Source organism: Dermacentor silvarum, chromosome 1 (assembly GCF_013339745.2).
Source record: "Dermacentor silvarum isolate Dsil-2018 chromosome 1, BIME_Dsil_1.4, whole genome shotgun sequence".
NCBI classification, from domain to species: domain Eukaryota; kingdom Metazoa; phylum Arthropoda; class Arachnida; order Ixodida; family Ixodidae; genus Dermacentor; species Dermacentor silvarum.
Window position 1 is genome coordinate 434,436,891 of NC_051154.1, and position 27,973 is coordinate 434,464,863.

The 27,973-nt window shown below is 47.2% G+C and overlaps 1 protein-coding gene across 2 annotated transcripts in view; it reads left to right on the plus strand.

Moving 5' to 3' along the window:
* Positions 1 to 27,973, plus strand: part of LOC119448495 (frequenin-1-like) — a 530,094-nt gene that overhangs the window by 335,668 nt on the left and 166,453 nt on the right. For both annotated transcript variants that reach the window (XM_049660784.1, XM_049660783.1), the window contains exon 3: positions 7,128 to 7,176. In XM_049660784.1, the coding sequence (XP_049516741.1) occupies positions 7,128 to 7,176 (49 nt within the window). The remainder of the gene's footprint in view (positions 1 to 7,127; positions 7,177 to 27,973) is intronic.

The window sequence follows — 27,973 nt, forward strand, 5'->3', positions numbered from 1 at the left end:
CTGTAGTTGTAAAGTACAGCACTACTTTATTGCGAAGTATTCTTGTCCGAATAACGCAGTTTTGCTCGTGCGTCTGGCCGTTTTCATGTGCTTGTTCCTAAGATAGTGCAGTCTAAAAAATGTACCACTGAAATTATGCCCCTGGGGCCGCTCTGTATCTACCATGGTGAGTGCCGCGGGGGCACTAGGTAACCTGCCTCTTGGTATGTGCAACAGGGCCCACTGGGTGCTCCTGGGACCACTGAGTATGTGACCCAGTGATTTCTTGCTTATGTGTCACTAGATTTGTGCCGTTCTTCAACAAACCTGTTCATCACCACTGGCCCATCTCGCTTACGTCGTGCGTGGGCAAGGTGGCGGAGCACGTCGTCCTCAACAGGGTCGGCGCTATCTCGAGGGCCACGAGTGCTTGCCGCACCACATGATCGGCTTCCGACTTGGGCTATCTACTCAAGATGCCATGTTACTCTTAAAACATCAGATTCTCAACGGAGGAAACACTCGAGATATCCGTGCCATACTCGGCCTCGATTTAGAAAAGGCATTCGATACGATCGCCCACTCGTCCATCCTGAAGGCGATCGCCGACCTCGGGCTCGGGCGTCGGTTCTACGACTTTGTCCGCTCCTTCCTCACCCGGCGCAGCGCCGTCCTCCGCGCAGGAGACGTGTTGTCGGAAGAAGTCGAGCTCGGACAGCGGGGAACCCCCCAGGGGTCCGTCCTCTCGCCGACGCTCTTCAACCTAGTGATAATCGGGCTCTCCGAACGACTCTCGAAGATCGACGGGCCGATTTACACCATCTATGCGGACGACATAACCATCTGGTGCTACGCGGGGTCCGATGGCTTCATCGAATCTGCCCTGCAGGAGGCCAATGAAACTGCCGAGTCCTACCTCGAACACACCGGTCTCAAGTGCTCCCCCACCAAGTCGGAGCTGTTGCTGTACTTGCCCAAACGCCGTGTCGCCAAGCCCATAGGATGGAAACCTCGGGCCGAACGCAACATCACACTCCTCATAAGAGACGGTCGTATAGTTCCCAGGGTAGACTCCATCAGGGTACTGGGAATGACCATCGAGTCCCGCGGAACCAACACCCTAACGGTGCAGAAACTCATGAGTAAGACTGAAAATAGACTGTTTTAGTTTAGCGCGTGCTAGACAGTACGTACGCAACGTGCGGCGCGCTACGTACGTTACGGTTGAGGCTGTCCCCCACAGCATTAGTTTACCGCGCACAACATCTGAAACGTGGAGTGTGCCTAAGCGTTAACACCCTTGCCTCGGAGTGCTACTTGGCGCCATCTAGTGCCTAAGCAATAAACTCGTATAGCCAACATTGGTTGTCACAAGTCAAGGCACGAGACAAGCCAAGCTTTCTCACGCCGTTCGCGCCGATTTTGTGTTCAGGCGAGCAGCAGCAAGGGAAGAGAATGCCGTCAAGCATCTTGTGGAATCGCCGCCTTTTGGCTACTCTTTATTGGCAAGAAATAGACGATCTGATGCTCACAACCCGCGGAACTTACTTTCTCAGGTTGACTATGTCCTTCACAGCGTAATAGGATAGCAGGAGCTCCGTTCGACTGCGGACATTCCGGGCATTAAACGGCATCCCAGCGATATCCTGCATTTTTGCAGCGATCACAGTCCACTGCACAGGGTCCGCTAATGGATTTAAGCTCCTCACATAGGCAAGGAGCTCCAAATCGAGGGCGATACCGAAATGCACGCGGGGATTTGCTCACTCCTTCAGCTTGTTTTGCTGTCGGTCGCCGCCATGTTCTTAAGCTCTCGGCAGCGCGAGATCTCGTGAGAGGGCCGCCGGTAGGGTACGCAACGACTGTAGCGAGCGCAACGCAAGCCCGGAGAACTAGCGCGCGTTTCCCATACGCGCGCAAACGCACGCATCTCTGATAGGTTCAGCGCATGCGCAGTCGTGCCCCCGCTGGCGCGTTGCGTCTGCAAGGCCGTTGCGCGCGCTAAACTAAAACTGTCTAATGTCATACGACACCTACGTAGAGTGGCCAACCGGCACCTCGGCCTGAAAGAAGACCGCCTACTGCGTCTTGTACACGCGTTTGTTCTCTGCCACTTTACGTATGTCGCCACCATGCAGAACTGGCTACGTGCGGAGTGCGACAAACTCAACGCCCATATTCTAAAGGTTGGGAAACGAGCCCTTGGCCTCCCTATTACCACTTCCACGTATAAACTCCTCGAGCTCGGCGTGCACAACACGCTAGAAGAGATCGCCGGGGCTCAGGAGCGAACGCAGATGATCCGACTCACGACCACCAAGGCGGGCCGCCACATTCTGCGCGAGCTGGGCTTTTTCTCCGCGATGACCAGGCATCCACCAGATTTGACGCCGGTGTCCCACGAGATCCGAGACCTCATTACGATCGTTTCCATTCCACGAAATATGCATCCCCACCTAAACAGAGGCAGGCGCCTTGCGCCAGCGACCGCCCTTCTCAGGCGCATAGACATGAAAACATAAATGTCTCGTTCGTAGACGCCGCTGCCTATCGCAACAACCGAGCCTTCGCCGCGGTCGCGGTCTCATCCTTGCAGCGGATCCTCAACTCCGCCACGATCCTCACTCGAGAGGCCGAAGTAGCGGAGCAAGTAGCCATAGCCCTAGCTGTGCTCGACAGCAAACGGCCAGTCATCTACAGCGACTCCAGACCGGCCATCAAAGCCTTCGAACGCGGCCTCATCTCGGACCAGGCGTTACGCATCCTCCGCAGCGCGGATCAGAGTACCCTCAAGCACCACACCGTCATCTGGTTCCCCGCCCATCTCGGCCGGGTGCCGGGTGCCCCGCCAAACCTCAACGAGATTGCCCACGACGCAGCGCGTGCGCTTACTGACCGCGCCGTCCCAGGGCAACCCCACCTCGCCGAGATAAAGACCAACCAGGATGCACCCACGACGTACAACGAAATCACAAAGCACTTCTACCTTGGACGCCGCATCTTTCCGCCCCCACACCGCAAACTTAATAGACCGCAGGCGCTAACTCTATGCTTATTACAAACAGACAGCGACCCAAACCCCGCCAAACTCCACGTTCTCTATCCTGACGCGTACCCTAGCGACACGTGCCCGCGGGCGGATACACGGCGACACTCGCACACATGCTCTGGCAGTGTAGAAACGCTCAACCCGACTCTACCTCGGACAAGTGGGAGAAGTCCTTCAGAAGCTCGCTTCTCGCCGACCAGCAATGGGCCGACCATCAGGCCCACGAAGCGGTCGCCAGGTATTCCCTGTCGGTCCCTACGTGGGAGACGCCCGCTACGCCCTAAGCGCGTCCTGCAGGACCTAAATAAAGTTTTTCCAGTCCAGTTCAACAAACCTCTTTGACGCCAACTCGTGTGTGAGCCAGTGGGTATGTGCCGCTCTTCAAGAACCTCTTTGACGCCAAGTTCTGTATGCCCCACATGGTGTATAAGACTGGGGACGTGTCGCTCTTCAATGAACCTATTTGACGAAAACTGGAGTCACCGGGTGTCACAACAACAAAGTAATGCTTCGCATTACGTAGATGTAAACTGGAGTTGAGTCTGCTTGCATTTTGATGTAGCAGTTGTCAAACGCCTTATATCTGGGAAGGGTGTTTACTTTTAAATAAATAAGGAAGGCAACGTACTGTTTTACTTAGTACGCTATTTTACTATTAAACGCCTTGCCAAGATTACCGCATGGAAGTGTTTTTTTTTGGCTGTGTATTGTATTTGAACTATTCATCGCCAAATATATGAAAAGTAGTGAATACACCTAGCACTTCTGCGCTTGCGACCTACTTATTTTTTGTCATTCTTATTACTTGCTTCTGAAAGTTGATTTTGAAGTTCAGGTTTAGGAAACAATGCCGTAAACGATAAAAATATGATACTGCTTATACTGCAGCTTTTCACAGCGCCGCAAGAAAACTAATGCAGATGTGCTTTATAAAGATATGTGTCGACTGTTGCCCTCTCAGATAAATCAGTACTTTCGCCAATTTTGGAACTAAACAGTGACCTGTCTAAAATTACTGATTCGTGTAACGCCAATTTTCTAATTATAAACCCTGCGAAAACGGAATTCATGTTATTTAAGTCATCACAGAGACATTTACCTTGCTCTCCGACCATAACCCTCAATGGGCATGACATTCCTCCCTCCACTTATGTGTCGTTCTTCAGCATTAAATTAGATCCCCACCTTAAATTTACTAATGACATTGCGCACATGAAACAAAAACAACATTTGGCATTAGAGCACTACCCAAATCACGTGCAATTCTTTCCAAAGAAGCATTATTATAATTGTACTTCGCGTTCATTCATAGTCATATCATTTATGGTATTGCTTCATGGGGTAATACTTATCACTGTCATATTTCCTCTATTCAGCTCGTTCAAAATCAGGCTATTCGCATTATAACCCGAAGCCATTTTTTCTCTAATGCCTCCTCTCAACTGCGTACAAACCGCATTCTCCAAGTTGCAGATTTGTTCAGCTATGATTTAGCGATATTATTTTTCAAACTATGAACCCAAACAAGTTTCTTACAACTTCATTAGTTCTGATCTTCTTCTTAATCCTAATAACACACGTTTGCAGCAGAAGGAAATTTCCTGTTACCTTTATGTTATACTAATTAAGGAAACATGGCTTCCTCTTTTTGCACACTTAAACTTTGGAACAGTCTATCATAAGCCGGTAAATTGTCATCTACCTAGTACTCATTTCAATACCGACTTAAGAATGATTTGCTGTCTGATTAACATTGTATAATGTTATTTTGATAATTTGTAGCTGTGTAATCAGCTATGATCGTGTACTTTTTTCTTCCTTTGCTTAAATGTGTGTCCCCACTCAGTTTCTTGCTTATTTTTTGCTTTTTCCATTTTGTTGTTTTCCTGCTCTATATTCCGCTTTATTTTTTATATAACAATTAATCAAGGGTCCTCGTGTAGTCTCTAACTATGGTACCCTTGTCTGTATATCATTTCTTGTAACTAACTGCATAAAGGAATAATAAACTGAAACTGAAACTTAAACTGAAACTGAAAGTACACGGGGCCTCTGTGTTCGCCAGAAGGCATTACTTGTTCTCTAAGCACATAGGATGGGGTTGTTCTTTCTATTTCCACAAAATACATTTTTTTTGCCTAAGGAAGCCTCAGATAAAGTTATAGGCGCAAATATAGAATACGAATCCTGCATGCCAATTCATTTCTTTCAATCGACTAAGATAAGGAGGATTTTGTATTCACAGTCAATAAAACAATTAATAATATTGTAGTAAATTTAAGATGAAAAGCAATGAATGTATACTATGAAGCTTTTCTATAAAAGAGGTCCTTTATGGATAATTTTATTGCAAATTATGAAATTAGTGGCAGGAAAAACTAACCGACAAAAATGGCTACTCCTCTGTAAACGAGATAAGCTGTATAATAAGGGTTGGATAACCAATAGGAAACAGGGACAATTTCATCTTACGATTTTCCAGAAAAGTCTAACAGAAGTTTGAAGCACCCAACGGGATTTCAATTTAAGAAATCGATCGCCATTGCAGGACTGACCACTAATAACGTTGAATGTTTGTATCTACTGTGAATGAAATGCTGAATGCTTTAGTCTTTTATGCCTGCATCCATCACGAATTCGAACGTCTTTACCGTATGAAATGTACTTAGTAGCACTGCGTGCGTCTCAGAAAGCACCACCGAAACCCTTCCCCATTACTTGCCTTAGTGATATACCACGCACACTTGAACAGTAAAAACATCAGCCTAGCAAAAAAAAAACAAATAACACTAAAATACAAAATTTGCCATGGGAAAGGAAAATGGACCTTTGTGAAGTTTGGTATGACACTTCGTTGTAAGCATTTTTTAAAGAAATTCTGAAATGTAACAATCGTTCTGGGACCTCCACTGGGTTTTCCTCACCTAAATGCCCAGCGCACCTTATAAAATAGAGCATTGTACCTTTTCAAAGAATAAACATATTCATGAAATTTACCCAGTGGAGTTTAAAAAAATGTAAATTAACCAAACCTGGCAGCTAGATTTTTCTTGGGCCTTAAAGGTTTCAAACAAAACAGGAAGATAAAAAGAATTGTTATTGTCCCTTGCTGCAGCAAGATGTGCAAGCATGCGTAGAAGGGCCGCCTTTTTCATCGCATAAAGGACAGCCCTTAGTTTTACCAAAATTAACAGCACAAAGGCTGCCAGAACGAAGCTGAGGTCATTCGAAGATATTTTATTTTTGCTTACAGCGTGGAAATTGCTTGCCGACTGTGGGAGGCTTTAAGTCTTTGTTCCACATTTCCCCTCTGAAGCGCGCTAGCAGAGAGTTCACGGGACCCTCTGAACTGTTCGGCGAACCAGTTCGGAATAGTTATTCCACTAAATCCTGGTTTTGATTCAGTTCCAAGATAGCGGGAAAATAATGGTTCGGTTCGGTTCCGGTTGAGCTCCGCTTCAGTTCGACACCCTGGTTGCAGATATTGTGCGATCAACAAACTTTGAAATCTATTCTACATTGTGAGAGACCGGCTTGCATCGGGTAATGAGCGACATACTTGGAACAGCAGGACACGCATTCCCCAAAGATGTACTTACGCTAGAATAGTTTTGATGGTGATGTTCGATATAATATTAGCGGAAGGGGCTGGCCAATGGTAAACAGCTCTTACGAATGGAAATCATTGTGAATCCGTTGCCTGATCTGATTTGGTCCTAATGCGCTACTAAGTGCTTGTTTAGAGAATCGCCATTGTCTAGACGTGAATCCGGAAATCATTCTGTGCATAAAAACTTTTTGTCAATGTGCAGTCAAGACCTGTCATAACGATTGGAAGGCCCTTCTTATCGGAATAGTTCTTCAAACCTATCGTAAGATGAACTTTGTGAAGGAACAAAAAATAATGTAAATTCGGCTGATGTGAAGGAAGTCACGTTTTCGGTGTTACTCATTTGAATCGTGGTTCTCTTAGCGTTTGCTGTGCCATCGAATTGCCCAGGGGTGCACCGAAAAAAATAATCGGACTCGTTATTCTCCGTTAAGCTTTATCAACAGAAACCAAATAGCTGAACATTCTTTTTTCTTTTCTTTTTTTCAGGCACCAGGAATTCTTAAAGGACTGTCCAAGTGGCTTCATGACCAAGTCGGTGAGTAGTAGTTATAAAAGGATGCATGTTTTCTGCCTTCTATTGGGTTTGTAGGTTTTCTGATGCATGCGAGAGTTCTAACTTACATGAGCAGTCACTGGTTGCCCTTATACAAGCGTACCTAAGTAGGAGCTCACTTGTATCACCACAAGTGGCCCCACTTATCAGCATTAATTTGGGCGTTTGGTTATCATTGCTGGGATTTTGATGAATATATTGTGGCTCTGCTTGAAGCACAAAAGATTCTATGTAGTTTCAAATGCACTGCATTTGCAGTCGCAGTCACATGTGCACAATGTCGGTAAGGCAGACGACGAGCGTTCGCGAAGGCGCCATGAATGACACAAATTTCGGTCCCGGGAACAGGCACATACGACGTATAAGTGGCAAAAGTGCTCAAACATCAATCGATATGTACTCTGGATCTGAAATGGAAAGTAGTGGCGTCTGGACTCATCGTAAATAAGTTATAGCAAAAACAAAACAAAAAAGCACGCTCGTGAATAGAGTGGATTTAAAGGCATCGCTGAACCATCCCTCGGGCTTCGTAAAATAACATAGTGCGCGGGTACGCTGCTGTGAACGTCTCAGCCAAGTTTTGCTGTCCTACGCCGTGCATGGAGCTCACAAGCGGAGCGCGAAGTCACCTTTCTCTGAAACGCTATCTTTTCAACAGGCACCATATTCCTCACTCTTTTCTGGACACTTTTTCCGGGCGCGTTATTTGGTAATAAAGCGCATTCCCATACGCGACTGCTATTGGTCGCTTTGGTCGGCTACATCTCGGCCACCGCGGTGTGCCGCCAGGAGTCCACCGGCTAAGTGCACTGCGGCTTGCAGAGGACAACAGCGTTTGGCTTACGTTTAGCGCGTCGTAAGCACCAGGATCGGATGTCGTGGCGTCTACGTTAACATCCAAAATGACATTCGAGCGCCACGGTGACATTTCGAAGGCGGAGCATTGTGGCAACGCCCCATTCCGCCATAGCCTTCGCAGTGCAAGGCATTAAAGAAGAAACCGAGCACAGCGGAGGCCGTGTTTTATTGCCAATAACTCAGCTTCTGCGAAACGCATTGAAGTAATTTTTGCACCAAAGTATTTCTGAAGTAGCGTATTTTCACTTCAAATGCCTTTCTCCACTTCGATAAAAAGTTGTTCAGGGCCCCTTTCAGAGGAAGGTTTAGCTCGCGGAATCCTATCTAAATACCTTTGAAAGGAGAAATCGTTTTTCTCGGCAACCACTGCACCAAATTTGATCAACTTTGTTGCATTAAAAAACAGTTAAAGCCTAGTGACGGTTGGTGGCGAATTTTTGATCTAAGTCTTTAATTTTTTAATAACAATTGACAAAAGTATGAACTTTTTAGAGAACGAAACTATCAAGTTAACAACTCTGTAACTCAGTAATGAAAAGCGATATCACAATTCTGTAAGTTGCATCTAACAGTACACCTAAAGCGGAGAAAATTAGTACATTATACATGGCTCTTGAAAAGTGAACCAATGTTTGAATGGCACTTTTGCAAAGCCCTTGTAAGTAACGTAACAAATTCACGCAAAGTATAAATTGACATATCTAGTTTGTCCGCTTTCGATACTCTAATGGATGCAGTTTACAGAACTGCGAAATCTGTTCCAGGTACAGAACTACGAGTTTGTAAACTTGGTGCTTCAATTTATTTATTAAACTTACAAATTTTTGAAAATTACATTAAAGAACTTCATGCATTAGATCGAAATTCCACTCCCAACAGTTATTAGAATTTAACTTTCTCGCTCAAATGAAACAGAGTTCATTAAAATCGGCCTAGTGCTTATCTCAGAAAAGCGTTTCTGCGTTTCCCGTGTGTTTGAATAGGCGGCACCGGAGTGGGGCCCGAACTAAAGAGTGAATGAAAGGGAACGCTTCCTCTTAAGAGCTGCGGTGAGATAGACAGTATTGCAGTGGTTTATTAGTTAACATTGAGAGGCGTGTTTTCGCCGTCGCGGGCGGTGCTACAGTCGTCGCTGCTGCTATCGAGTGCGAGGCGCATCCAGATCCCAGTCGCGACTTTAAAATTACTAGGCAGCACAGCGGGGCATGGCATTTCAGGAATCGCCCGACGCTTGTGCACAGGCGCGAGTAAGAGCGGGTGCGACAGAGAAAATCTGGGGGCTTTTGCTCCATGAATACCGGACTTTGCCTAGGTATACTACGGAGGAGAAGTTTCTTTGCTCGTTTTCTATGCGTTTGTCCCTAGTCGTGCCGACATCGAGTTTGTTTACGGTCGGACGCTGGCTGCCGGTGACGCCCCTTTTGGTGATCGCTGTGCCTAAAGGTACGTCGGACAGACTTTCCCGCGCTTGCGGTGCGCGTGCTGGGTCAGTCATGCCGGATTATACCTTTCTCGCGCCTTACGGCACTCTACCTTCAAAATTGCAACACTGACTTTTCCGGGGGAGCAGTAGGGGCCGTATACAGTACAGACCGGGCCTGCTCTCCGCCACATGGGGCGTCAGTGCCCACTGCTTCACTGGTTCACCGCGCCGGCAGCCAGCGTCAGAGCGTGAACTAACTCGCGCATCTGCATGGCCAGCGAGGGACCTCATTCCGCAATGCCGGCACGCCTATAGGGACAAACGCATACAAAGCGAGCAAAGGAACTTCTCCGTAGTACTCCAAGGCTAGAATTGGTAAACTGCAATATGAGCAATAAGGTAATTCGTTAAAAACTTAAGTAGTAAATTTTTGTCAATTAGTAGATAATGCATTTCAATTTTTCGTACAAGTAATGACCGCCTCTTTGTGTAAACCAGCTCATAACTAGAATTGTGTTATGTGCCACAGGCAACCTTTAAAATTTTTCAAAGTGTTCGCTGAAACACCCGGTATATACGTACGGTACATCATTGCCGCAGTTCAAATGAAAGAGGGAACGTTCGAAGTGGCCAAGGAAGATTTACAAGTTGTCTTCTGTGGGGCCATAAATGGCAGAGATTATCAGCCAGCGTGAGTTAACTGCTAGAATTTTAATATGCCCATTTTCGACGACGCGAGTCGAGAATTGGTTCCAATAATTGTGTTTTTGTAAGGAGATGGTTGTCGAACTTGTCCAGCAAGGTACAGAGCTCGGACTTTGTTATTTAGGGATCGCCGTCTTAGTTATATTGCTTACCACACACAAAAAAGGTTTTTTAACAGTGCGGGTTATATTCATAGGGGCCCTGATGCTGCCGCTCACGCATTTTTAGTGTGTGGTGCCCTTAAAGGAATAACGATGCGCGCAATAAGCTGAATTTTGAGGCATCCTTTCTACATATACTGATCCGGTGAGGAAGCCGATAAATGATTCGGCATCCCAGACAACTTCCGTGTTCTGGTCAGATTTCCTGAGTACCGTCGTCGCTGAAACCCTGGAGGCCTATTCTGGTATCTGCGAAGGCCGACGTCAGGTCGCCCAGAGTCCCGGGTAGCAAAGGACGCTGGGGCGGACAGGTTGCCGCAGCCATGCGCTGGGAATTATGTTGCACTGAAGGCGAGTCGGCGCCTTCACCGTAGCCGTGAACAGAGCTCACCGTGTAATGGGCGACCCGTTATGCAACGTACACGGCCTGTATGACCGATTACAGCTCGCGCGAAGTTGCTTCAAGGCGCCTGTATAGGGGAAGCGCACAAGGGTTGCGACACCATAGGTGGAACCTCGGGTAGAGGTATGCCGGCACATGGTAGTGGTGAGGGCGCGGCGGGCACAGGCGGGACACTCCCATTTCGTATCTCGTCGCTGGGCTATTACGCGCGTTCTTCTCGATCGTGTAGCCGTTGTTTGTCTTGTGGCAGGAGTCTCGCTTATCCTGCTGTTGCTATAGCGGCCCACTCCTAGTTCAAAATAAATTTGCAAAAATTGCACACTGCTAAGTATTTACGTGCATTTCCTTCAGCCGTAACCCAAACAGGAGGTCTGCTTCACAGGTTCACCTTAACGAATAACTATAAATGAGTGGCCGCATTCATTTCCGTCCTAAGTGTTATTTGACATTGCCGGCTGCATTCGCAGATATTATGTCTAATATAAGAATTGGCTCGCATTTGATCTTACGGATGATTCTAGCATAAGAGCCTTTTTTGTTTTGTTGTTTGTGAACACTGGCTAAGGGACATTAAATAAGGTTGGAGTGCGTAGCAGTGAGAAGCGGCAGGCGCAGTTTTGCGTTAGAGGGTGCATGGATTAAACCTGAATAATATTAGTCGCGCCTAGAAGAGCCGAAGGTGATAAAGGTATGTAGAAATCAACGTTTGATGCTAGAAAGTTCATGATGCAGTGTGGGTGGGACATTTGTGCAGCAATTATACAACAAGGCTACTTGTTCACCAACAAGGAACATGCCCACAGCCCTTGCACTACGTTAAATTATTGTATGAATAATAAAACGGCTTGATGTGAAGTAGATCCTTACAGTGATTAATGCATAGTTCAGTAGCACGCTTTATACACTCATATGTCCAAAATTGACAGAAAAGAGAAACATTAAATGTCGCGCAATGTTTTTACTTTATATAGGACACAAACATTGCGATATCATCGAACAAGACAGACATTAGCGTACCCGTAGAGCGTATTTATAAATGAAAAAAAGAGGCAGCAAATTCAGCGCAGTTTATCTAATAAGTCCCCCCCCCCCCCAGCAACATGATCGAACTCATCAAATCTAAACACGAAAACGTATAAAGTTTCATTTCCCTCGAATAATAAGGGGTAGCAACTTGTAGCTCACAAGAAAAATGAATCGAAACGTATTGATAGAAGCCCTAAAAGAAAACCTCGGTGGATGTTAATACCCGAATCCGATATCGCTATCATTTAGCAGCTTTCAGAACGGTTTTTTTTAATCGCCCTCTCTTCCTGCAAGTTTGTGTGTGTATTTTTCTTTATCTTTCGGTCTGCCCTTACCTCTTCCCCAGTGCAGGGCAGTTAACTATATATTTATCTTCCGGTTAACCTCCCTGCCTTTCGCATCTCATTTATCTCTCTCTCTCTTCGTTGTGCTGACGTGTTGTCTCACAGTCAAAGTGTTTCTATTTAAACGGGTGATAAAGAAAGCAATTCTCTCCTGTACTCAAAACGATTCTTCTCGACTGGTATTGAGAACCGCTCATTAAAATGCGCTGTTATGCTCGAGCGTCACGCTTTCTAGAAAGTACAGCAGCGTTTGTCTGCACGTACAATTAACGCAACATACTTTGAGTTGCTGAGCACTCATGCTACACGCTTGGCACAGCACTCTATATGACACCTACACTTTTGAAGCGCTGCAGGCATCATGCCAGATTGGCGAGCAGGGATCTTTGAATAGTATCGCGTTCCACTCATAAAGGCGAAGCTTAAGGATCCTCCAAATTTTTTCGATGTAAAGGACTTGTCCTTGGTGCGAGCACCAATATACAGAGGGAACGCTTTCACGACAAAAACGCTGCAAGGTACAGTCTTCTTTCTGTTCAGAAATGTTTGATTTTGCGGTCGGCATGAGAAAATGATCATGATTGATCGGCAGGCGAGCGGTTATAACGACTTGATACGACGATGGCGCTAAAGCCGCTGGAAGGTCTCCAAAACAGTGATCACTGCAAAAGCGTTGTGACCCTCCTGCTATCGTAACGGGAAACTCAGCGCCAGTGCTTAGCACACGCCTATAAAGCATTAGAACGACATGCTTCATGCGCCGCTTATACTGGAAGCCGCTGCGTCGTCACTACATGCTTCTGAGACACCAGTCCCTGATCCGACGCCATCATCCATCTCGTTGCTTGCTGGGCAGCGAACACGCAACCATTGCACTCGTCAGTATACAGTATATGACACGCAAACACGTTCGCTGTAGAGCTCGGGGCAGCTCTTGTTCGTGCTGCTAGACTATATATATATATATATATATATATATATATATATATGAATAGAATAGAGACGACCAGCCCACCAAGCAACGCAAAAGTTGTCCATAAAGAACGGCTGACTTTTCACGAAGCAAAGGGCGCTTGCAAGTGCTACCGCTCTCTATGCAAGTGTTCTGAGGGCCGTACACGTGCGCGCGAAAGCGGTATACTGCAGCCTCTGAGCAACCGCAAACGATTGCGCTCTACGTGGGCTGCAGGGCTTCTCCCGCATTGGTGAGCTTTGCTCGGTGAACCGGGTAGCAGCCTGTGCCGATTGGATCGCCGGGTTCGAGGAAGTTTTCACTCCGCGGGAGCTTGCCGAGGAATGCCATTTAGTTCCCTCGGGCGGCGACTCTAATGACGCGAAGCAGCGGTGGCCGCGGCCGCTCTTGATCGATGGTTTTTCAATTAGGACCGGGGCTTTCGCACTCATTGGTCGTCACTCGGGCTCCCCGTCAGAGTTTAGTTATTTAATTCTTTCCCCATTCAGCTCGGCGCGTAAGCACTTCGGCGACAGTGCCTAGCTGGCCTATAGCCGCAAAGTAGACACGCACTTCTGCACGACCGCGACATTTTGGGTTACTATGCCGGTAAGATGTTCTTTTTTCTTCTTTTTCTCTCTCGCTTCTCTCTGAGTGCGCTTCCTGTGGCGAGTTTGCATCGTTTTTTTCTTCTCTATTCGTATGCCATCTTACTTTTTCCCCTCAGCTGAGAGAATTGCTTCGTGTGCTTCGTAATTTTGGCTTAGCTCGGGAAGCCGGTGGCCCCAGCACCCGCGGCAGGCAGACGCTGTCGCCCAGGCTGTATCGTTTATATGCGACCGCCCTGATTTATGTATGCCCATGGGAACCAGCGCCTCCCGACACCGTATCGATCTTGGTTTCCGCCTTTTCTTAGTCGATTGTGTCGGCTTGTACGCGCACGTGTGTGTGCCCTCCGGGAAGTTAGCATCGGGCTCCTTCGGGCAAGAGTGGCGGCGGCACATGCATATGCCTGACAGTGCGGTAGTTAGGCCTGTTGACGACACCGCACAGAGAGAGAGCGAGAGAGATAAGAGCACGAGCATCATAGGTGTGCGTGAAGGAATGTGCGCATTATTGCAACGCCAGATCGGGTCGAATAAATGCGGCTACGAAATGAAGGTGTAGTCACTCGTTCCACGGAATGCAGTCATTATTAGTAAAGCCTAAATTTATGTGGGCGTCCGATTCCTCTCTACGTGAATGTCCCGACTACACAAAAGGTGATTCATCTGAGGCCGAAATCACAAAGCGTTCAGTTAGTAAGCTGTGTTTGGCGTTAGCTGGCCACCTTCACTAATAATGTGTCCAGCATCAATAATGGTTGGAATATGCTCTTGCTAAAGCTTATGAAGCAAGGACGTTTTTGTTAATACATGGCCCTGATAATCTGGCACCGTATTCACAAAACATCTCTTACACTAGAACTCCTTGCTGCTTTTCTAAGTTTATTATTATCGCAGGCAGCCAGCTAATGGCAAACTGGACTCAAAAATGAAAAGCTGTGTGAAATAGGCTCTTTATCACAATTCTAAGAAATCGACGTGTGGTGTTCAGCTATGAATATTTGAACAAGAAAAAAAAGAGGTACGTGTGGTTGCTGTATGTCTTTTCTGCGTCCTCGCCTTTCAAGGCGTTCCCTAGTTCAAGATATTAAACCAACCAGCCGCCGCGTTCACTTTATTATAGAATAATTTTCATTCACTCTACTGTTGGCGGGTGCACACTCAATGGGATGTGTTCGTCAATACCACGCGATGGGCCCACCATCTATTTTTTTAGACCACTACCCCCCCCCCCCCCCCAGATCTCTGCAGTATACTCAACCTGAAGGATGAAGCGAAAGCAATGTTTCGTAGTCAGAAAAAGAATAAGCACATGCGTAAGATTCAATAATATTTTGTGCTTAGTAAAATGAAGCATGTATACCTGCTTGAATTTAACTCAAATGACACGAATGTGAAGCAGGGTTGCGTATTGATAACAAAAAGGAATCATAAACCAAATTTGAATTAGGAGTTGCACAAAAGCGAAATCATGCAATAAAATTAAGTTTGTATACGAAGGAGAGATTATAGAAAGCGCAAAGAAGAAGATAAAAGCATGCACTTTGCAGATATCGAAGGGGATCGCGTCATTTATTGACGCCAGAGAAATCCAGAGAGACAAAAATTAGTTTTCATCCAAAGAAAGTGATTAACAACTCTCAAACTTGGGTAAAATGTGTCGGCAGTTTTCGTGAGCTAGCGTCACGAGAAGAAAAAGAGAACAACGTTGACGGGCGCTTGCTGACAGAGCCAATGTGCACGGAGTGGCCGAGACAGCCGCCGAAAATTGAGAAAAATTGACTTTCTCCCCTTTGAAAGAGACAGAGTTTCCAGCACAGCGGCAAAGCGAAAATCTGTGGCGTCGTTTCGAAGTTCCGCGAACGCGCGCCATGCTGCCGTCACTGCCTTTTGAAGTTTGCGGAAATGCACCACGCTTTTCCCCTCGTCTATACAGTTTCTGTCGAGATGCTTTTTTGTGGACTTCGTCTCTGAATCTTGCCTGCCTTTCTTTCCTATACATTGCCTTCACCTCAACCTCTACTCTGAACTGACCTTTCGCGAGAGCCTCGAATTTCGTCAGTTGCACGGCTTCTCGAGGCAGTTCAAGGGCATCTCGCGTGTACTACGACCTCGTTACGGTATATCGACGGCAGTTATAAGGCCCCGCGTCGAAAAAAAAACGTCTCCGCAATAATGCCGCTTGCAATGTGACGTATGGCACATACAAAGTTTGCAGCAAAGCAATATTACCGAAAACTAGGGCTTCGGATTGTGTAAGTGCCTTTCGCAATGGTGAAAGGATATTTCGTTTTTTATTGTTTGTTTGGCACGCTGGCCAGATATGTTGGTTCATCAGTATTTAAGACCACCATTTCCAGCAAAAAAAAAAAATGAAGTGTACACGATTTCAGTTGGTTGATGAAAGCACAGCAGCAATTCGTGGTTAGGCTCACCGCTTTAATAATGGCAGTTAGATCATGCAGGTAGTGGCGTGGATAAATTCGTAGCAGCACTTTTGCACAATTATACGTATTCAGTACAGATAGCAGAGGATAAAGGCCATTTGTCTCTTTAGTCTTTAAAAAAATTGAAGCGAGAAAGTGTTCAAGGGCTTAAGACATGCCAACTTTGCACTGGCGCCAATGTCGCAGCTTGGTTTCTAAAGTAGGTCTTGTGAAAGAGACAGGTTTGTGAAATTTTTCCGCGATGCTAAAAATGTATAAGGCGCTGGTTAGCTTTCATTGTGGACACCTTAGAAGAGCGTAAATATTTTAAATGATGGAGCTTTTTCATGCCACGAAGTCGAGAACACTTCTTTTCGAATGGCCAGTGAGCTCCGAAGAAAAAGGAAGAACATAAGCGAGTAAACAAAGAGAACTGGACAAGCTCCCCTTTACCTGCGCAAAACGCTCGGACTGTGCTTAAGGAGTCAACAGCTGGAATGAGGGACCATCTTTTAAAAAAGACCCTTCGCCTTGTTTGGGCGTTGCAAACAGGCAAACGGGGGGCGTAGATAACAGCTGAAAACTGGAATAAAAGCCCACACCCTCCCCGATTGAACCTCTCGGCTCGCCAGTGGTATGACGACACAAGTGGGACTCTTTCTCAGCACAAACAGGGTGTTTCCAACGCTCAAATAGCCACCAGAGGCCGTATAACGTAAAGGTATTCAATTCTGGCTTTATTCCAATCTCCTGACGTTAAATTTAGGTGACTGCCAATATATTCACCGAGCGGTGACCAGTAGCATTGTTTCAGCGGCCCAATCAAATGCTTTGCTCGTTTACAGGAGGTCACTTTTGTTTCCTTTGAAAGCAAATAGCAATTGTGCACCATGGGCGCCATAACGTAAAATGATTCCAAACTGTTTTGATTCCAATTTATGCAATCAGCCTGCACGATTGGTCAAAACATTTTCGGGCCTCTCCCAACTACGCCTGTCCGTCACCCGACGTCACGAAAACCGTGATAGCTCCTCATCTGATATAACGTGTACGCACTGCTTGTGCATAATTAAACCGCACAAAAGAAAAATAATCATTCCTGATTCGACGCCTTTTCACCATTAGTCCCCCTGCTATTGGTCCAATGTTTTCTGGCTACGCCCACGTCGCCTGTCTGTCACGCGACGTCACAAAACCGCTAAAAATCACCACGTAAAAGTGACGTATACGCGAATGAAACGCATTAATATGCCGAACAAAACTGAAAATTTTTCTGAATAGCCACACACGACCCCGTTCCGAAAGGAATACAAGATGGCTTCCCGCCGATCGCTCAGGCCCTCGCTACTCGCACCTGCCAGTGAGCATGTTATTTATTTGCGCACAATAAACCTTTCTGCGTGGCAGTAAAACGTTATCGAACCCTTTCGGCGTGCATACGAAATCGCTCTGCCAACTCTTACTTCCTGAGGATCCGTTTTAGCGACATTCGTATCCTTCCGTTGCACGCCGCCGCGATTTTCGACCAGCCACCGCAAGCTAAGTAAGGCGAAGTGGACCAATCCAAGAAGCCGGCACCCCCCTCTTCATGCGGTTATCTATTTTCAATGTGCTGGCTCGGCCCCGGCGTCTTGATTCTCCGTCTTTGATGCTGGCTTCTCCTTGCTTAGCTTGAAGTGGCTGGTCGAAAATCGCGGTGGCCTGCAACGGAAGGTTAAAAATACCGCTAAAACCCATCATCAGTGAGAGTTGGCATTGCGGTGCCATACGCGTGCTGAAAGGGCTCGACAGAGCTCTACTGCGCCCGAAAGTGTTTAATTTATACACAGAGAAATCCATTCTCTCCCGCAGCACCAAGTAGCCAGTGCCAGACCAATCGATGAGCAGCCAACTTTTATTCCTTCTGGAATGGGGCAGTCTCCGGCTATTCGGAAAAAAAATTCAGTTTTGTTCGGTACATTAATGCATCTTTAGTACGTTCACGTCCCATTGGTGTGGTGAGCTTTAGCGGTTCTGTGACGTCGCGTGACTGATAGGCGAAGTGGGTGGAGCCCAAAAACGTTTGACCAATAGCGGAGGGCTAATGGGGGAAAGCGCGTAGAAATGGATTTTGTTCTTTTGTTCGCCTAACCATGCATAATCAGTGTGTACATGTCATTTCTGATAGGGTGGTTTTTGCGGTTTTCGTGACGTCGCGTGACAGACATGCGAAGTGGGTGGTGCCTGGAAAAATGTATGACCAATCTTGGAGGGCTTGTGGCAGAAATGGAAAAGAAAAAGTTTGGAAAAGCTTCATGTTCTAGGCCCTCCAGAAGCGCGCAGAATTCGTGGATACCCGTGAAATGCAGAGCGCGGGAAACCGTTTCTGAAAGTTCAACATAGAGCAAGAAAACAAGGAAGAGAAAGAAAAAAAAATGGGGGGGCGGGGGGGGGGGAGGTGGAGGACACGGTAGCGGGGATCCTGACAAAAAAATGAGGTTGGTCCTGGGTTCGAAGATAGGAAAAGGCAGGCGACATTATCCTGGGGCCGAAATGACAAAGCTTTTCATTCGTATATGCCCTTTGTCATTGGCCGGCTGTCTTTGCTAATGATATCTCCAGCTTAAGGATTGGCTGAAATTTTCTCTTACCAACAATTCTATAAAGCGTAAGCGGGTTTTGTTAATTCGTGCCCTGGGGTGCTATGCAGGATGCGCCGAGTTTGGCGAAACTCGGGATCTTCACGAGCTCTGGCGACGCCCCAAGATGAAAGAACTAATGGTAACAAGACAAAGTTTGTCCGTCGGCACGCCTCCAGTTTCATTGGTTTATCTAGATTCACTCTGGGTGGCTATCAACCCTTGGGCGTTGCCATATGGGCGGTCGACAAGCTGGGGCTCACGTGATCATACGGTCGGTGCATGGTGGTGCCTTCTTTCACTTGTTTGTCGTTCCACCGAGTGCATTACAGGCACAAGCAAGTATAAAATAAATGCATTTAGTACAATAATATTAGTGACATTAATTTGGGTTATAAGCATTTTAATGTTTACAAGATGTACACTGAATGTGTATTAGACTAATTTGTAGTATAATACGTTTCGCGTTATACCACGAGGGGACGCTTATCCTCCTCTTTTTTTCTTTGGATTGGATTGGCAGGGCTCGTTACGTACTTGCGCTAGCATTTCCGAGCACCGATTGGTGTGCGCTTGGTTTTCTCACTGGGGTTCCCACAGATCGCTCGTTGCTCTTCTCTTTCCGCTGGATTGGATTGGTGCGGCTCGCTACGTGCTTGCGCTCCCATTTCCGAGCACAAATTGGTGTGCGCCTGGTTTTCACACTGGGCTTTTAACAAATTGCTCGTTGCTCGCGCTGAAGTAAGGCTGCGAGACGAAGTGAGCGTCGGCTAGCGCAGAAGTGGTTTGCCGCGCGCTTACCGTGTAAGCACTCATACAAGGGTCAGAAAACTACGCTTTATTTTCTTTTACTTTGCGATGCACCTTCATACTGTCAAGCGTCGAGCGATGGCTTCTATCAACCGCAGGAAAGAGTCTTTATACTGGGTAGCCCGAGCGGTCCGTGGCTTCTAACAAACGCAAAAGAGAAAGGTCTTTGCAGCGCACGTGGCCGTTGAGTGCCACCACATCCATCCCAAGTGGGACTCCAGCATCGGCGCAGTTACCCTGTACCCATCGCTGACGATGGTGGCGCTTGACTTTTTGACAAGAACTTTCAATTTTTTTTTGCGTGTGGACGCCCGTGATGGGGTCCGCAAAATTCACGCTGTGGTTGACTATTTCCCAATGCAGATTGAGGCATAGCCCCGTCAGCATCCACAAAATTTGTGATATATTTGTATGCGGCCAATTCGATAATGGTCCCCGGTTGAACATTGGCTGCAATAATGGCGCCTAGCATCGCCGCCTTTCGTCGGTCGACCTTGATAGTCGCAGCACCCTTCTGGTCGCGCAGAACATGCCGAAGACCCATGGGCCACCATCTTTAACACTACCGTAATTTTGGCGGCTCAGCGGAAAGTTGTCGCCCGACATTAGGCGGCCTCGGTTGTACTTTTGCTAGCCACGAAGAAGGCACTCGTCAATTTGCGCTATCTACCCGGGGCCACCGAGTGGAGGTTGCGCCAGCAGCTTGGCCCTCGCGAACTTACGGGGGTAGTTCCTCCATTCGGCGATGGCGTACTCCGATAGAGGAAACAAGTCGCCGGTCATCTCCTTCAACAGCCATATGTCTACGTTTTGGCTCAGGCAGTACGTGAGCCTAATCATTTGCCGCCTCGAGAGGTGGTCGTTCGGACGGCCGAGGCGGTCCGTGTTGGCGAAGTAATTTCCTTCGCCTCTCTGCCCGTGCAGTGCAGCGGTACCGTGTAACTGCGAAAACTGATTTCGGCAGCTGTGGCACCGGAAGGCAGCCCGGCGTCCATTCTGAGCCTTCCAATATAATGTGACCACTTTGCCTGCGCAGGTTGGTTGGTCCGGGTTGAATCCCAGGTGCTCGCAGGTGCCCCAGTACTCCGATGACGACGCCGGACTTGCCCTGGGGCTGGGGCGCGGTGGACGAGCAGTGCTTGAAAAAGGAGAGAGCTGAAGCGATCGGACGAACATTTTCTCCGCAGCCTAGTCGCACCACTCTGCGCTCCGAAAGCCCAATTTGCCCGCCACGCTGTCTCCGCAGACGACGGCCTTCGCCTAACACGTCACACAGCCAGCGCACTGACGTTTTGGAAAGGCAAAAATGGCGTGAAACTCTACGTAGGTCATGTAGGTGAACGGGTCCAGATGGTCATATTGACGCTTACTACCGCTGGATGCGATGACACAGGCTGCTGCTGCCGCCGCCATGTTCACGAGTTCAACTCGAGGGGGGTTTCGCGATGTACGAGTTTGGCACGAGTTCGCCTGTCAATCAAAACCATAGGTCACGCCCCGCGTGATGCATGTAACCCTTGTGCGTGCCCACCACGGTTGGGCCACGCCCAACTTATTTTTCGGCAACAGCGACGTCGTGCGGAACTGAGAGGCGTTAACAATCTTGACCGGTGAAATAAAACACGCATAACGCACTGTCGTCGGTGATGTACTGAGCACCGCTATCAAAAAAAAAAGAAGAAGCGTTGACTTTCGCGGGCTTATGCACATATCTTCTTAGGCTGTGATGGCCCCACAACACGGTTCATTGCCTGCATGGTGGCTACGTAGCGCACAGCAAATAATTATCCGCACGTCACTGTAGCTGCTTGCAAGGCGTCGATGCGCCGCGGTGGACGACGATCCTGAGCAGTGCGTAGTGTTTTCCAACGACAACGTATCGCAGCTGTCATTTGAGATGGCTGCTCTGTCATCAGTGATGTATCGGACCCGCAGTGTCGCAAGCACGGTCAGCGGTCAGCGCAAACGCACCCAGTGCGACGGCATTTTTTCATCACAAGCACAACACACTAAACAATTGCAACACTTTCCTGCGTTCGAGGTCTAATTTTCTAACTGCACACAAGAGCCCTCACCCGCCAAAATGCGATAACTGCGCTGTCGTTACGATATCCATCTGCGATCGCTGTTAGCTCAGCAGCAGAGGCAATCGGCAAGCACATTGGAGTGAACAACACACTCAAATTCTGCGTACATGCGCACGGAGGCACCTTCACTGGGCAAGCGGTGACAAGCGATGCATCGGTTTGCAATGCATCGCGGAGACTTCGCGCACGCAGATAAACTTCTGCATTTTCACTGTGCTGCGTCACTACGGACCCTACAATACCACACAGCAATTTTGCAGTGACAGCCGTTGCCCCCGTCTCTATGGCTAGAGTTCGTTTCAGTTGGTAAAACGGCGGCCTTAATAGCCGACCCAGTGAAAGCACCTGCGGTGAACAGCCATGCCGCAGCGCTGCGTTGCCATTCCCCTATAATAGACAGGCAATGGACAGATCATTGTCATGACTGCCTTTATGCGTCATTATCGCATCGATTTTATCGAGAATAGCACTGCAGCGCCCCTGGCGACTGATCCTCGTATATCAACTCCCTCGTGCGTGCGAGTGCGACCCTCTAGAATGTATCCGCTTGTAAGCTTTCGCCTCACTGTCGCCACTCGCGGCAAAAATGTGCAAAATTTATTAATTCACTCGATGTCCGTTTGTCATCGCAAATTTATAACATTCAAAACGAAAAACCGATACTTTAAGAAATAAAATGTTTGTTATTTTATTTGCTGTATTTCAATGTATTCGATTGAGGGAAAGTGTAGGTGCAAGAATGCACCGCATGTGCCCTGTTCGCATTCGACGGAGGATAGAAAGATAATGCTCGAAAGAGGAGGCACGCCCTTGACGCACCCGTGAAAGGCGTGGCAAGCGGCTCACGGCAAGTATGCAGATAGACAGCGGGTCAGTCATGGTACTGCTAAATTGCGATAATACGTTGATAACAATGCGCGGCGCTGGCGCGTTTTGTTGCGCAGTCCTCTGTGCTTGAAGCGCGGAAGCACTGTGCAGCGCAGGGTGCGCTCATGTTGTCATACGCGGCTTTATCTCGACATTTCTTTTTGCCTGCTGTTATTGCACCTTCCTTACTATCTCCGTTCACTGACTGCCCTCGAGCAAACTCGGGTAAAACTCGGGCGAACGAGAAACTCGGCGCATCCTGCATAGCACCCCTGGTGTGTGTAGCTGGGCCGTAATAACGTAACGATTGTATTCCAAAGTTATTCCGTATCGCCCTTCGTTAGTGGTGCTAGCGGCGCTCTGCTTACGCTTTTCCCGGCTCCGGCTGACCGTGAACGGTGAATAATAAAGGAACAGCTTCGAAAAAAAGGAATCCGTACATTATGCCAGCTCAGGATTCTTTCCCTTTAAGAATGATTTAAAATCTCGCGACAGAATTCGTGGTTGCGAAGGTTGTAGACGGCATTGATAATCCATACACAGGAAATGAGGTTATTAAATTGAATTTTGCGAGCTCGAACACCACGTGATGCAGAGAGAGATTTGGTATGAGAGAGAGAGAGAGAATGACAAAGGAAGGCAGGGAGGTTAACTAGGACTAAGCCCGACTGGCTACCCTACACGGGGTAAGGAAAAAGCGGAGAGAAAGATTAAGAGAACAATAGAAAGTGCGCTGTGGATATTGCTGGCGTAGCAACAGATCTCTGCTGTATCACTGACGGTCATTTGGTATTAGAAATGCACAGCGTATTGTTTGTACTTCGCGATTCTGCTCCATTCTCCGATTGCTCGCCCGCAGTGATCGACGTCGCTGCTGGATGCTACACCATTGAGTGCATTTCTAAGACCAAATGGACTCAATGGTGTAGCGTCTAGCCGCGACGTCGATCACTGCGGGCGCGCAATCATAGAACGGAGCAGAATCGCGACGTACAAGCAATACGGATAGTGCCAGAATGGAACCAGCGGGCGCATGTTCCCGTTAGACAGTTTGATATGCGTTCGTTGAAGCCACTAGACATACTCCTAAAGGAGTAAGCATGTTTAGTGGTTTCACAAAAGTAATACACCTGCTCCGGCCGTTTGATTTGATGAGACTGTTGCGAAGCCACAAATTGCGAAATAGCTTTGTTGTTTCGTTGAGAGTTTTTTGCGACAACCTGAAAGAACAGAGTCTAAATTTTATAAGAGAAATGGAACAGTCTCGTCAACCACCTGTTTCATCGCATATTATTTTGCTCCGCTCAAAAATACCTGCAACTTGGGATGTTTTCTTAAGACTCCATAAACTTCCCATGCTGTTAGGAGCAGGCTTTCTGCCGGCAAGAAAAGACCATAAAATGAAAAAGAAAGAAACGTTCAATCGAAATGTGCAGCTAATCGGCTAGAATCTATACATGCATATGTTACCTCGTTGGACTTCCCATTCGTAGCATATGTACTTATTCATTTGGTAGAAACGACACTGTCTAACAATAAACATAAAAAAGAGGAAAAGAACAAATACAACATGCTTGCTTTCAGCATCCGGTTGCGCACTGAATGGTAGCGCCCGAATTTTTAGACCTTACTCGAATCAAGTCTTTCGAATGCGTTGGAATTTGCGTGGTACATTTAGGGGAGAAAAGTCCGTTGAATTCATACCACTGAGCTGTTGTTGGGTTCATGGCAAAAAAAAGAAAGAAACATAACCGCAATATTTACTCCTAATAGGCAATATATTTTGGTGATTGGCTACGCGCCAAGCTGCCTTCTCAGTAATGACATTTGATGGTGATTAACACCCGAGAAGTGCAAGTGCGCCGTAACCCGAAGACCCACATGGAGCTCCCAGTTGCCTTACGCCACGTCATGTTACTAAAGCTCTATTCATACTACTGACAGAACTGCCGATTCAGTCCGCTGGCGAGCGCGACGCCGCTAAGTGGAACAGGATTGCGCCGCGCTCAAAAACACGGCAGGCTGGTTGCTCGCCGCGATATTCATTGCGACTCAGCCATGGTATGCTCTTCCGCGGAATGATTGGGAATGCGGTGTGAATCTAGCTTTAACGGGAGCTCAACACCAAGTACACCGGCAGTGTTGTATGCTTCCTCCATCAGAAGGTAGCTGAATGTCAAGGAATTGAACCTGCGACCTAGGCATGCCAGCAGCAGCACGTTGTTGCTTTCAAGTCGCTGTAGCGCAACGCTAAACAACTTGATAGGTAACAGTTCTGTTAAGAAGTGTCCAAACATATTTTTAGTATATATATTACATTGAGTTAAGAAGATATTTAGCGGAAGTGCTAGCAGCAGATAGTTTGGTACACTGTTGTAGAGCCTTCTAGCTAGATGCTTTTTATTCATTCAGTCATTCAGTTTGGTATCACCAATAAAACTAGTAGAAAAGCTGCTTGTGTCAATGGGTATTAAAAATCGGGATTATATAGTTTCTGTCTGAGAATTCAGAAATCAGTTAAGTTCCAAATGTAGAATGTGTTCGTTTGTTCATCGTAAATACTACTGATGCACAGTTGTTCCAGGATGCATTGCGAAAGGCAAGAAAGTACATCTCGCGTGGCTGTGCCCCACTTACAGTGTCCCTCACATAGGTTTAAATGCCGCAGTTGGTTTAAAAACCAAATGCGGGGGCTTAGTGGCTATCGCGTTCTCTTTCTGACTACGAGGTCGCGAGTTCAACTGCCGGCCGCACGTGATGCATTTCGACGGCGGCAAAATGCAACAGCACGCGTGTTCTTCCGTTTAACTTCACGCTAAAGATTCCCCCCAGCTAGGTGGTCAAAATTAATGCGAAGACCTCCGCTACGGCATCCTTCATAACTGACTATGCAGTTTCGGGGCGTTAAACTTTACACTTTTATTTTTTACGCTCTATTAATATTTCTGTTTTTGCTCACTTCAGGTACTTGGCTGAGCCGTGACATTTTGAATGAGATTTCAGTGACACACCCAGCCACCTTATTTTGCCCTGAGTTCGGTCTGCCCATAGAAAAAGTGCACAGCAATCGATGCAGTTGAGAAGCACAGATTCCGCCAGAAAACTTAGCATCCGGGCAGGAAACATCGCATTCTCCCTTTGGAGCAACTCCAAATTTTCAACACTAACCGACTGCCCCGCCTGGACTCCTCACCCCGCCTTCGAATTCCATTTGAACTCCCGCTACGGGAGGCGACTTGGCTTTGTCGGCTACGGCGGGAAACGAATACTTTCGCCTTCCGTATTGCTGTGGGCGACAACAATGCTTGTGATGACTTTGGTCGCGAGGAAACTATTCAGCACCTTCTTTACGACTGTCGTCGAAATACGATTGTAAAGATATGGTCACATACGACTGGGCTAACTCGAGTTATTCACAGACCACTTTTGCGACGGTCTATATCAGAATCCTGACATTACCACCCGTCGCAGAACAGGGGACGAAGGCTTCATTGCTATTCCTAAGGGTAACAAACCGGCGTTAAGTTGTGTCGCCGTGGATCGCTTATGTGCGTGATGTTGGACTCGTGTTTCTTTCCTTCACATATTTCAATCTCGCCGTCCTGCACCCACAGCGTTGGGTAGCCAACCAGATTTTTGGTTATAGTTCATCTCCCTGCCTTTCTTGTTTGTTTTTGTCTCTCTCTCTCCCCGTGTGATATCCATGACATAGCACTCTGTTCAAGTAGAGAATCCGAGATACAGCGTATGTACGAAGGTGGAGCATATACGCGTCATTGAAGGGAGCATTTTTGTCAAAAACAGCATGAATTGCTTGCTTAATTTGCTGCACACTACGATATTACACTTGTTAAAAGAAGTTGTTTGTGTGAATTTTTCGGTATACTATAAAAAGGGGTGGAAGTTCTAACTTCAGCCATATCTGCAACCAGACCACGAAGCACGACAGAAATCACTCCGTCGTAATTACACGGAAGGCACTTCTCAAGACAGAGAGATAGAGAGAATGGGCCACATTAGGAACCAAATATTAGAAGACGATGAACTCTTAGATACCTAATAATTACTTTAGATGACCTACCTTGATTAACTTTCTTCCGTATCTCTCGCCCCTTACAGGCCGTGCAAAAAAAATACTATGCCCTTTCACTAGCAGGTATATAGCAGACTGTTTTCAGAATGAACTTTGCATATTGTGAAAAAATTTTCTCGCCCAGAACGATTATCGCTTCCTAGAGACTCGGAAACCGATGAGAAGTTTTGGGAATAGAACAGAGCTGCTTCTTCCATATGTACTGAGCGACTTTCACAGTTCGTGACATCCAGGGGCAAATGAACAGGTATGCAGCAAGTGGCGATAGTGTTGATCAATCTTAGTTCTCAATTTGTTGCTTACCGTTTTCTTGAAGTCAAGCGCATACCATCACAAAGCAGGTAAATTATCTGTGCCGCAACCATGTCCCTCCACATCTCTTCTGAGCAGACGGATGGAGAAGCCACATGCGGCTCACAGCTTGTGCCTGAGTCTCTGTAACGGCTGTGAACCGTGAGTGCCAGTACTGTGAAATGTAAGATGTGACGGTTATACTGAGTTGAAGTCTACCCACATGTGCTCTTAACAAATCGCGCGCACCTCTGACACGGGGATGAGACACGCAAACTGCTCGTTATTTCAGGACGAGCGCTTCAGCTCTCGGTTCTTGCTCTCTTCTAAGTTCACTGCAACGTACCGCCTTTGCAAAGTCGCTTCCAATGTCTAAACGCAGCTTTGATCACGAGTGGCTATGTAGCCCAAGGGGCTCAGACTGACATTAATTCGAGGGGCTCACACAGTTAGCAGCCCAGCGCTATCCAATTAGCAGCCATTTTGTTTTCATTGCTGTAAGTTTTACCACACCGATCCTACAGGGTGGTGGCGGCTTCCATCGGTAACACCACAGTCTATAACAAATAGAGTAGACTTGCAGCGATAATTGAAGGCAAGGAACTGATTCGCTGCTGCAGTGCGCCTGCTTATAGGGTATGTTGAAAATGGCTGCGACGGACAGTGCATTGTTTCATTAGGCGAGCATTGAAATGCCGGAAGGTGGGTGTAAAGGCTGCCATTCTGACGCAGTAGCATATCGAACAGCGCGCAACTACTCTCCTCTCAGTGCAAGCTGCAGAAGGCTTTGCAGCATCCTGGCACTGACCTTAGTAGCGATTCTTGGTAGAACGCCAGAACATATTGCAATTGTAGCGCAGCTAGGTTTACCATTCAATACCGCACGTTACATCCTACAGTTATTTCGCAAGAGTTATCCTACGTGCCATCAGGTTTCTCCTGTAACTGTTCTTTTTCACTCTGAGTGATCTCGTTTTGCATACAATTCTCAAACACGGCAGCAGTTCATTGCGAAACATTCTTGGGCGCTTATCGCTCTTCAAGTGTAAGCCGAAGGCCTGGGTTCACCAAGGCATTCCATATCAAGGGTTTGCACTCAGCTCTCGCGTA